The 11,920-nt window shown below is 39.1% G+C and overlaps 2 protein-coding genes and 1 long non-coding RNA gene across 10 annotated transcripts; 1 reads left to right on the top strand and 2 right to left on the bottom strand.

Annotated features, from left to right (window-relative positions):
- Positions 1 to 2,075: 2,075 nt before the first annotated feature.
- Positions 2,076 to 4,104, bottom strand: LOC139774050 (uncharacterized). 5 transcript variants are annotated; one of them, XR_011718503.1, is made up of 3 exons: positions 2,744 to 4,104; positions 2,332 to 2,571; positions 2,076 to 2,246 (listed from the first exon to the last, which is right to left on the bottom strand). It is a non-coding gene; the product is annotated as an uncharacterized lncRNA (long non-coding RNA). The 5 variants fall into 5 exon arrangements; XR_011718505.1 differs by lacking the exon at positions 2,076 to 2,246 and having other exon boundaries at positions 2,378 to 2,571; positions 2,744 to 2,963; positions 3,061 to 4,101; XR_011718506.1 differs by lacking the exon at positions 2,076 to 2,246 and having other exon boundaries at positions 2,378 to 2,571; positions 2,744 to 2,963; positions 3,124 to 4,101.
- A 237-nt stretch (positions 4,105 to 4,341) lies between these two features.
- On the top strand, positions 4,342 to 8,808 carry Ent1 (Equilibrative nucleoside transporter 1). The gene is made up of 12 exons (XM_071708983.1): positions 4,342 to 4,464; positions 4,692 to 4,762; positions 5,011 to 5,180; positions 5,271 to 5,352; positions 5,424 to 5,599; positions 5,899 to 5,993; positions 6,092 to 6,142; positions 6,236 to 6,468; positions 6,869 to 7,106; positions 7,191 to 7,276; positions 7,356 to 7,555; positions 7,632 to 8,808. Exons 1-12 carry the CDS (start codon positions 4,428 to 4,430, stop codon positions 7,741 to 7,743), a joined length of 1,551 nt encoding a protein of 516 aa, XP_071565084.1. The 5' UTR covers positions 4,342 to 4,427; the 3' UTR covers positions 7,744 to 8,808.
- LOC139774048 (protein-L-isoaspartate(D-aspartate) O-methyltransferase) lies at positions 8,157 to 11,535 on the bottom strand. 4 transcript variants are annotated; one of them, XM_071708990.1, is made up of 6 exons: positions 10,891 to 11,535; positions 10,366 to 10,505; positions 9,903 to 10,128; positions 9,715 to 9,800; positions 9,469 to 9,646; positions 8,157 to 8,848 (listed from the first exon to the last, which is right to left on the bottom strand). In XM_071708990.1, exons 1-5 carry the CDS (start codon positions 10,949 to 10,951, stop codon positions 9,470 to 9,472), a joined length of 690 nt encoding a protein of 229 aa, XP_071565091.1. In that variant the 5' UTR covers positions 10,952 to 11,535; the 3' UTR covers positions 8,157 to 8,848; position 9,469. The 4 variants fall into 4 exon arrangements, with proteins under 4 accessions (XP_071565091.1, XP_071565090.1, XP_071565092.1 ...); XM_071708989.1 differs by having other exon boundaries at positions 8,157 to 9,646; positions 10,891 to 11,534; XM_071708991.1 differs by lacking the exon at positions 10,891 to 11,535 and adding an exon at positions 10,609 to 10,852 and having other exon boundaries at positions 8,157 to 9,646.
- Between the last annotated feature and the right edge of the window lie 385 nt (positions 11,536 to 11,920).

Here is an 11,920-nt window from a genome sequence, read left to right as displayed (position 1 = left end):
CACGAAAACACATTGCGCGAGTGTTGATTTCAAGACAAAAATCGAAAAAAATTACAAAAATACATTTCATAAAAAATGTTTTTTCGTCAATTTTTGTGTGTTGCGTGTTCCGACGCGCCACCTGAGAAAGTGCGCATAAACTACGTCGTTTCGCTCGGTAACCGCACATGGTTTGCGTCCGTGCTAATGGTTCGTGTCCGAACTAGCCAGCTGGAGGGGATCTGCTGGCCGCGGCGGCCGCGCTCGGCTATGCGACGTAGCCACGATGCCATGCATTTCGAGTATCGCGTATACGGTGTCTCGCCGAGTGCCAAATCTCGACACTCTTTCTTCCCCCTTTTCTCTCCCCAACAAATCTTTCACCAGAACTTTTTATGATATAGCATATATCTCATCCGAATTTCTGTAAATACACCACGTTTATGCTCAATTTTCAAGGTGTTCCCCAAGCACCACGAACTTTTTATTAGCTTTATCGTATTCAGGAGATCAAGATCTACAAAAAACACTATTTCTTTTACTTACACCTTTTTGGGCGAAATTCGTCCCTTTTTTAACATCCTCCTTTTTTGCACTTTATTTAACTTACCAAAATATATTTAAATCAGTTCTGCGACCGCATTTTGATGTTATACTTTTTCTCTTTCTTTGATGTTATACTTTTGCTCTTTCTTTAAATGTTTATTTCAATTTTCACAGATTTTCCGCTATTTTTCTCGATTATCTAAAAATCTAGACGTGATGGAGCAAAACGGTTTACGAATTCGGATTCAGTGACCCAAAATCTATAAGAAACACCTACTCTGATCCCAGTTGCTTTTCAAAAAAAATTTTTTGTGGTCCTGTGTAATTTACAAAATTTAACCACTGAAATCGCCCAAATTAGAAAAAGTCAGGAGATTTACATAAACGTTCGCAAGAATCAGAGGAATCATGTACAAAAAATACCATGCTCCATGAAACGGCAAATAATTTACAAAATTTAACCACTGAAATCGCCCAAATTAGAAAAAGTCAGGAAGATTTACATAAACGTTCGCAAGAATTAGAGGAAGATTTACATAAACCTTTGGACCAACTGCTTAACGTCTCTTTCCGAAAGACGGAGCCCAGTTTGCTCCGCACAAGAGGCCTATAATCTTGCACGGAGGGGCGCAGCTTTCGGAAAAACATTCCATGGCTCTAGTGGGACTCGAACCTGGTTCCTCAGATTACGAGTCTGGCGCTCTACCACTAGACCACACTGCCGCCCAAACATATACCTTATAGAAATTCTAAATTAACTCGTTTGCTCGAGCCATGTTTAAAAGGCGATTCAAAAACACTCGTGATTTTAAATATAACTCCATTAGATGAAAGTTATAATGTGACATTAAACTCATTAAAATTCGCTAATGACGTCAATAAGTGCAAGACTGGAAGGATTAAACGAAGCCCAAGACGGAACGTGGAACGTGGCACATCGCCAAATTTAGACGTGCCACGTATTCAGTCTATTCAGTAATGAAATAAATTATCAATATAAATTTTGAAGAGACGGACCTGATTTATTATAGTCTTTATAGAATGATTTGATACTCAGCATATTCAAAAATATAGTCGTTAAGATAACCGTGTGTTCAAAAGTATACATAAATGTAACTATTATTAAACAAAAAATGCTAAAGTATATTTATTATCTTTGTAGACGAAATGTATTATATTGTTGCTAAATATATCTTTATTTTCAATACAACTGATTAAGTTTCTATGTAAACATCACCAAGATAAAAGCATCTTTCAGTGCCATTATTTTGTGCACTTGCACTCTGTATATTCCTGGCAGATATTTTAATTGACGAGAAAAAATAATTAGGAACGGAAAGTAATAATAAAAAGGTTTGTATAAATATGGTTAAAATTCTGATAGCAATCATTTTCAATCCTAGAATATGTATCTTGATTCATACCACTTTTCAAGGAAAATGATTAAATAATCTATATATTCTAGTATAATACTAAATAAATATAAGCAACATTGCATGCAAATATTTAAGCGCATTTTTTATAAAGTATAATTTAGTTGTATCAACTAATTCTCTTTTCTCTTCTCTTTTTATTTATTTTCATATTTTATATAAAATGGCATATATCGTACGTACGTTTCGTCGTTTACATTTTTAATTCACGGCATCTTATTTCGACGGCGCGTATTTGGATATATTTCATATGCTGCTTGCCTTCATAATTTATACTTTTAATCGCATCTGTATTGTATAAGGAATAATGTAAAATATAAGATATACTTTTTTCCAATAGTGGCAAGTATTCATCTCGTTGACTTAAGCTTACGTTATCAGGTTCCACAATCTCAGTAAGGTTCATTAAGAACATGCAATGCAATTAAAAAAATTTTAATAACAATAAGTATCATAGAGCGAACTTTAACAGCGTAAAAATACAGTCATATCTATATAGATATAATTTATTCGATATCACCACCTCGCAAGAACTTGATCACAGTCCTGTATTGAATAGTAATTAACTAAGTTCTTGTAGCGGTTTGTCCAACGAGATTTCATCGTTCGATAGCTGAAATGTTAAAATAATAGCATTTATACATCGATTAATAAGTATATACGGAGTGATTCAGAAGAACCTTTTGTCGTTAAACTACATATTCCTGAGTAAATTGATTGTAAAAAGTTGTTCTGAATCTCTCATCTCGTATACATTGTTTTATATAGTCTAACATTAAACTTACATTCCGTGGAATAAACGAAAGAGCCGGAATCTTTCCACCGGTTTTAAAAAGCCTTTGAACAAGCCCAATCATTTTTTGAACTTCCATATCTTTAAGTAACTTCCTTTTAATCCCTCTAGACTGACGTGGATCGTCTGGAGACATACAAATTCCACCGTTATCACATTGGAAACCATTTCCACTTTCGGTTTAGCCGAAGGAATATCCGCAATTCCATATTCTGAAAGTGTAAAATATTTTCTTTTATTTTTCAAGAAACTATGTTTTATTTTGCTTTAAAGTATTTTTTACTGTAAGAAATGTAAAGTTCATACAACTACTGACTAAAATAGGATATCGCGGATGTTCATTTATAAATGATGTTCGCTTTTCTGAATTACTTTCGGTTTCTAGCCACACTGGTAAGGACAACTTCAAGTAATCGTGCTCTGCGCCTCTCCTTTCATTATGAGGTATCTCATATGATTGACAAATTAATAATTATAACGATAATAATCTAAACGTAATGTGTGTGTGTGTGTGTGTGTGTGTGTGTGTGTGTGTGTGTGTAGCACAGGTTACAGTTCTCACTGTACACGCTCACGTCGCTCACTGCATCGCCATTTAACTTAATTTAATTATCAAATTCTTAATTTAAGTAACTTAATTAAATTAAATTAATTATTATACCTCCGCTATATATCTTGCCAATGCGGAACGGATTATTAATTTTTTATTATTTAATATAACATAGAAAAAAGATTAAGAAATTATATTAAGAAATGGAACGAAGATTGAGAAATAATGAATTATAGAAATTTTGCGTTAAATAATTCCGTCGAGCTAGTCGTCGATCGCGAACACACGATGGCGAACACATCGAAGAATCACGTTAATTCGCGTCAACTTATTGACAGGAGCAGCTGACCACAGCTGACGGGTGGAACCGAACGAAAGCCGGTAGTAAAAGGAAAGGAATTAAAGGAAGCGGATAGCGGACGCCGCGCCGTGAATGCGACGAACCGGTGAATGGTGATCATCGGCACGGCGCGCATCCTCGCTAAAAGCAAAGCAAACGCGGGGGTGGAGGAATGAGAGGGGAAAGGAGAGAACAGCAAGAAAACAACATATGGAGGCGTTTGTGTGAGGTGGACGAGAGCAGCAGAGAGCAGACGAGAACTTCGGGGTCAAATATCCGCCGCGGGCGAAAAACAGATCGGGACAGCTCGGTCACACGTCAAACTGGGGACACGCTAGGATCCGATCTCGATACGCGGTACATAGTTAAGAAACGATAAAGGTGCGATTTCACGATGACGCTCGACGCTGGATTCGAGCGTCAAATCTGGTCACTTGATAGATTTCAGCCAATCCAGTGGTTAGGTTATATTTCGCGTCCCTCTGAATCTAATCACGTGACCGGATTTGACGCTGGATTCCCGACGCTGCGCACTCGTTCAGTTTTCGAGCCAATCAGCGCTCGAAAATTGAGTCCCGCTCCCAGATCCCCAGGACCCCAGGACCAGCTGATCGATACGTGCCACGTGCCGAGCATGAGCAGAAGTGATGGCGTGCGGGGTGCGGGGCGTGTCATGCACATTGCACAGGAGGAGGTGTTCTGGCTTCTGGCCCGACTCATTCAAGTGGGGGATCTGGGCTCTGGACTCTGGAATCATTTCACAAGCAAAGACAGGAGGAGGTGTGCATGATATGGTCGGAGAACGGGAGAATGCCAGCCAGCTGTACGTAGACGGGAGAGATTGGCCAGTCAGGACTGGTCAGGAGATCGTGCCCTCGATCGCCCAGAGTAAACCGAGGTGGAGGCTGTTGCACTGCGATCCGACGAGCAAAAAAGATCACGAGCACGGGCGTCTTTTGTCCGCTCGTGTTCGTGATCTTCTCGTTGGTCGGGCGTGATCTCAGACAACGCCAGTCTCGTGCCAGAGATGCTTCAACCGCGGCTTTCCAGGGCTACGCACGGTCGCTCGTAAATCCCGCTCACTGCCTGCTTCAGACGTTCCCATCCCTCGCGCAGCCTCCGTAAGTATCGTTTCCTGCGGAGGAAAAACGTGTTTGCTCGGAGAAGCTCTTTGTTCACATGCAGGCTCGCGAGTAGGAAAGTTTTTCTCGATAAGGTATGCAATGCATGCATAATATCTGAACATTCTGAACATTTACATTAGATTTACATTTGATACAATGTAACGCATTAATTCTGTCTTGATTCTGCATAAAGAAGCAGTTATTTCGTTGCTTAACATATTTTTGTTTTGTGATCCGTTGTACAGTTCGTCATCCGTCAGGGAGAAATCATGTCGTACTCCATCAATAGAAGACCCTTACTGGGAGGTGCGTCTGATAGCGAATTTGAGGATGATTTTGAGACCGAGGTGGATGATCCTAACGTGACGATTCCCGACGAGAAACCATTTTTGAAACCGTACGAGCCACACGACAAGTATGTTCCAGTTACCTGGGTTTAATTTGATACTTATTAATGAACTCTATTTGGGATCTATATCTGGTAATCTTTTTTTGCATATTTTAGATATAATCTCGCATACATTGTGTTTTACTTACTTGGGATAAATACGTTAATCCCATGGAGTTTTTTTATCACTGCTGACGACGTAAGTGGCGTTACTTTGCTTTCCTCATGCTTGTGTGGAATACTGTTGCTTGTATAACGTCTTTCTTTCAGTACTGGATGTACAAATTTAGAGAAATTCATAATAATTCGACAAATCTGACTCATACGTATGCAGAACTACTTGAACAAAAGACGGATCTCCAAGCTAGTTTTACTTCTTATTTAAGTGTAGCCAGTGCATTGCCAAATACTCTGTTTTTAATAATAAATGCATTTATTAGCAAGAGGTAAGCAAAAAAAATCATTGTTAGGAAATAATTGTCGAGCGTACGTTTGAAAAATGTCTGAATTTATTCGTGATTCAAAATTACTATGCATTCTTGATTTTTTTTTAATTAATTAAAAGCATTCGCCTTTGAGATCAATTAATTGAAGACAAGAGTCAGCAGTCGTATACGAGAGAATATTAGTTTGTTTCATCTCGTTTCAGTCTTTTATACCTAAAAAAGTCAGGAATGACTAGTAATTTTGAATCATATATCAGAAAAGTAAAAGCGATGTGTTTATTCAGTCTCTAAATTCTCAGAGTCTCTCTAACTGTAAGAATGGTGGGTTCCCAATGTACAATATTGCTGCTCTTCATTATGACAACTGTATTTGTCGAAATGGACACTGACAAATGTAAGCCAGCAAATTATTTTGTCGTTATATCCGGTCATCGTAATAATTATAATTACTTTCATGTATTTTACTCAGAAATAACGAAAGATTGTTTCCAGGGCAAAATACGTTCCTAATAATTACTTTGACGACAGTTGCGCTCGTAAATGGTGTGTACATGCTATTAAATAATGAAATTTAAAACGAGAATGTACCACAGTAATTGGTTCTGCTATAAGATCAGCAATATTATACGTTTCTAGCTGCGAGCGCAATTTTTGGAGGAAGTTTAATGGGCATAGTGGGCAAGTTCTCGCCGAAATACATAACCGCGATGTCCGGTGGGCAAGCTCTTGGAGGAATATTCACGGCCCTAACGGAAATATGCTCCCTGTGGATTGGTGCCAGTCCGGTACTTTCCGGCTTAGTGTATTTCATTATCGGCGATACTGTGCTACTGTTGTCGCTGATCGCGTACATCCTTTTGGAGAAAGCGGTGAGTCAGTTTTGTTCGAACATACCTCGGACTTATTATCGTGCTACGTTTTCTTCAATCCGGATCAGTGATCATACGCAAAACGATGAGATCATCATTAACACTTATTGTTTCGTTAAGACGTTAAACGATGATGCATGCGACGCAAGTGTGTTATAAACGTATGATAAGCTTCTTACGATAATAACCAAACGTATACATTCCACGATGTATCATTGCTGTACAAATAGTTGGAGAGATAGAATCAAATTAGATATGATATCCTTTTCCATTTAATACAGCGGCTTTCAAACGCTCTTGATCGCAGGCTTTGTTTCACAAAATTTAATTAATTTTGTTAATCAAGTTTACGGAGTTCAATTCAAGAACCGTCGCTCTATAGCATTCTTTTTATTCACAGCCATTCTTCAAGCATCACACGATAGAGAAAGTACCTGCTTGTTTGGAATCTGATTATTCCTTAAACGGCGAAGTCAGCTTCTCGACAAGTCCGAGTGTGCCCTACACGCAGATTTTAAAGAGGATCTGGCATTATGGCGTTAGCATATTCTTAGTATTTTTCATAACGCTGGCTGTGTACCCGGCAATCACTGTACTAGTGGAGAGCGAACACAAAGGCAAAGGCAATGCGTGGAACGGTAATCTGAAATCTTTGTAATATACCTCAATGCTTTATGGATTTCGAGCAATGATCATGGGTATAATTTGTAATGACTTTTCAGACATATACTTTGTACCTGTGGTTACGTATCTTATCTTCAGTACAGGCGATTATGCAGGAAGAGTATTATCTGGTATTCTTCAGTGGGTGAGAATCTGCGTTTCAATACGATTTACAAGTATTTGCATTCGTTTATGCGATGTTTATCGAGTTTTTATCATTGCAGCCAAGAAGCAAGCCGTGGCTCGTAATGTTTATGAGCGTCGCGAGGGGTATTTTCATACCTGCGCTCATGTTTTGCAATGCACAACCGAGGCATCATCTACCTGTTTACATTCACAGTGATATATATTACATATTGATAACTATTGTGTTCGCCATAACCAATGGCTATCTCTGTAATTTAACGTTTATTCTCACGCCTACGTAAGTATATTTTCAGCAATAAAACTCCGTCGGTCGCAAGATCATTCCCTGCAATTGTATGTATTAACTTTTATAGAGTCGTAGACAGTGAGGAAAAAGAAGTTGCGTCCGCAATGATGGGTGCTTTCTTAGGTATAGGATTAGCAACTGGTGCCCCGCTCAGTTTATACATAGTGAAGGCTCTTTAACTAAAGACGAATGTAAATAAGATAACATGATCTCACTGCCCTTTGTACATTCGAAGGTAGGACGGGAGTGTTTTATGATTACGAGCTTTTAGATATAACGACATTAGTATAAGTTAGTTGTTCTCGATCGCCATCTCAGTGAAACATTGCTGCTGATTTACGAGAATTCTTTTATTCCACGGAGAATCCTCGGCATAGCTTTCTGCAGTATTTTACTGAAAATTTGAACGGATCTACATCACATGTAATTTTTATGACTAGTTTTTAAATTATCCATATTTACTGCAATTGCATAGTGCAATTTCGCATTCCCGTGTTTGATTATACAAGACGTAGTAATTGGCAAGGTGTCAAATTACTTAGAAATAGACGATGTTGACGTTATACGTAAAAATCATTTCTAGAAATGTATATATAATTTATAATGCATTTATTATATACACATATATCCTAGGAGAATATGTGCGTAACTACAAGTGTTACATGTACATCAAACAAACAGATATATAAGTATTTGAGATTCTGATATCATGTATATTATAAATTATGTACATTTACTTTCAAACATAGTTTCTGCAATATAGATAGAAACATAGATAGTAAATTGATAGGAGAAATGGAAAAGATATACAATGAGTATTAGCTCTGTCGCAGGAATTTTGTATAATTCATTTTCTCGCAAAATTCTTAGGGAATCCGCAAAAAAACGGAGTGTTGTGGAATAAATAAAAATTATAAATATAAATATAAATTTATATAATTATTAATCATAATTATAATATATTATAAATATAATTTATAATATATTCATAAATATAATTTATAATATATTGATAAATATAAATTAATAAGAATTTTAGCTCAATTTCAGAGAACCTAAGATTTTGCAAAATTACTAGTTAAATTGTGTAATTTATTCATTACACTACACAATATCCCGGTTTTTGTGGATTCTTTAGGGACTTTGAAAAAAGATTCCTGCGACAGGTACAATAGTAGCCTCGTTATACACGGAAATGTAAACAATTTTATGTATGTTAATAAATAAAACACTTAATTACATAATCCTCTTCGTTTAATCTGTGAAATAGGACCTGACAGAAACCTACAATAAGATGATTATGGCACACATAAATAATAAGTTATTAGATGATGACTTAGATATTGATTGGTATAACCTTTTTCTTTCGTTCATAATAAAATCAACCGAGAGAAACTTCACAGTAATTGAAATCACAGTTCTAAGCAATTCTAAAGTGACAAATCTACTATTAATACTATATTTGGATCAACATTAGTTTAAATTTATTTCTCTTTTTCTGAACTGTGCACTCATATAGTTTATAAGCTGAGAAACATTAATCGATGCACATTATTGCATATTATTGATCCTGTCTAAATATAAATCCTCTGCGAGTAGAAATTGCGGCAATATCTACTTGTTCTTTTGTGAATATGTTGAGACAAGCTATACTACGGTCGCAATCTCGAAGATACGGAAATATTGTCATACTAAATTTCGATTAATCTTTGCAACAAATTTGTTGCGCAAGGATGTGCCAGTGCAGCGTTTACAGACAGCGATTGCAGACAAATTAGTTTGATTTTATGTATATAGGTATTTTTCTATAGAGCTATTTTTTTGCATAAGTTAAAATAATAAAATAATACATATAACCGTGAAAATAAATAAAATGGCGCTCTCTTATTGGAGCTGACACGTGCCTCATGATCGACGGTACTGTCGTTCCTTGTCAGTGAGAGGGACAAACACCACGCTTATCAGAGATCGCTGCTTGATTTTGCCGTCCAGAGTCTTGTCAATTTGCACTAAGGTTTGATCCGAGTTCTCTGGACCCATCGGTACAATTAAACGACCACCAGGGGCCAGCTGATCTATCAACTGTAAGACCAAAAAATTTGCATTTGCTCTGGGATAACCGAAAATAATTCCGCGAGCGTTTCTCTCACCGGTTGTGGCATTTCTTTAGCAGCCGCTCCCACGTGAATAGCGTCGTACGGTCCACGACTGGGATATCCCAATCTTCCATCGCCAACTAAGCAAATGCAATCGTGATCGAATAATTTCGTCATACAGAAAGCAATTTGTGGCACGTGAAATAATAAACGTGATTATTTAAAGATAAATGTTTACTTACCAACTAATTCCACGCGTCCATCGCTCAAAAGTTCTGGGTGGTCATGTCGAATGTTCTCTTCGGCCAACGCTCGAAGCTCTTGTATGTGATCGATTCCAACGGCCAACCCATGAGGCCCCATCATAAGAGCCATGCATGCCGTCAGGTATCCGGATCCAGAACCGACGTCCAGTGCCCTCGTGCCGTTACGCAACTTTTCTTCAAGCAATTCCAGGGCATACGCGTGCTAAAGAATTTCCGTTTGTCTTCCAACATGAATTTCCTTTTCAGTGTTTTTTTTTTGTCTGTCAGTGTGTGTGTATCCATTTACTATTATTGTTTTACTACTCTTACAATTAAATGAAACTCTTTTCGCAAAGGCAATCTTTTATCTTACAACGGAAATTGAATATTGATTTTCAGACATACGACATTGTGACGCTTTCATATGCAAGGAAATAAGAGGATATACACTGTATTGTACCATGTGAGGAGCGCTGATAGTGACACCGTAACCGATCCCTTGTGGTGCGTCTACGTAAGCAAGACTGGGATAAGTATATTTCCCTCTGTCCACAGAACTCATTACTTCGAACACTCTGTCAGATTTGATCACCCTGGACCCTAAAAACGATTTCATGCAACATATTTCCATTAAATAACGATAAGAATATTTGGAAAAAATATAAGTAAAATTTATATTTATTTTCTACAATTAATTTCTTACATACACACATTGTACACATGTGTATGTATTTCCAATCAAACTAAAATTGCTCTAAATTCAAACGCGAGCGGCAACAATCGTTTATTTTCGTGAATCCGAGTCGAACGGATTGTAAATGATGTAAATGTTGCATCAACTGCGCCGTAATCAATCTCCGACGTGCTCCGACGTCAAGATAAAGAGAGGCGGCGTATACGGCCGTGCGGCGGCCCGGCGCGGCGCCGCGCACCGCGGCGGGGGGCAGCGCGATGACACAACGTTGCATAACCGCGCGATACTTACGCCGTAGATGCTCCACGAGATCCTGATTGTTCCTGCCACGATAACGCCCGTACGTGGCCATGTCGCGGGCGATCGCGACAGGCGACAGGATCGCGAGCGTCGCGCAAAGGCACTCGACGAACTCGCGGGACCGAATTTTGGGGAGATGCGTGGCGGACCGGTGTGACGCGTCTCTCGGGACGAAAACAAACAAACGAGCGACGGGCCGCGGGTTCAACCGGCAACCTGTCGCTTCCGGTCGTCGTTCGATTCGCGCTCGGCGACGTTCCGAGCGGGAACCGCTCTAAACCGCTCCGAGGAGCGTTATCTCGGGAACTCCTTCGACAAACGATCCGCTTCTCCCTTTCTCGCTTCGGATTTAGGGCACTGCGTCTTTAGGTCGTCTCGCCCGAATCCGTTTCCTGACGCGTCAAGCGCCGGTGACAATTATAATCAGAACACGACACGAATTGGATCGACACGCGCCCGACGTGCGGGCCGCGAGGGTAATCGCGGGAACTCGTTGAGCGCAGTTGAGCGAAAGCTCTCGACCTTCGTCGCAACGACCGCAACGTTGAAGAACGGTTCGCGCGCGAAACGTGCCACACACGCCTCGCGCTTTTAAAAATAGACGAGAAGAGGCCGCCAGTCGCCGTGGGTTTCCCTCCTCGTTGTACGCAAGCGGCCTGAGCAGCGATCCCCGATTGGCGGACGCTTCCGCGCTCTCCCCTTCGATCGATCTTCTCCCGCGAATTTCGCTCGAAATCGAGAATTGCGACGCTACTCGATCGGTCTGGTCAGGTCTTCTTTTACCTCCAAATAATCCATATGTGCTTCCAACGAATACGCAAATCAAACAGTCTATTCTTATCGCGATAAAGCGATAGAGCTTAAAAGTGGAAAAATTTGTTTCTCCTGTAATTTGACTCTTCCTAAAATTTACGATATTTGTTCACGTAAACAATTGCAATTTTCGAACACAGAATAAACATCCGAGTTTCATTGTATATAAAAGTATAAAGATGTATTTTACCTCGTTATTTAAGATTCG

The sequence above is a fragment of the Temnothorax nylanderi genome, unplaced genomic scaffold (assembly GCF_030848795.1).
Source record: "Temnothorax nylanderi isolate EJ_2023f unplaced genomic scaffold, tnyl_v1.0 TNYL_tig0073_pilon, whole genome shotgun sequence".
Taxonomy (NCBI): Eukaryota; Metazoa; Arthropoda; class Insecta; order Hymenoptera; family Formicidae; genus Temnothorax; species Temnothorax nylanderi.
The sequence above is the reverse complement of the archived record's forward strand: the minus strand, read 5'-3'. Positions and strand labels throughout refer to the sequence as shown.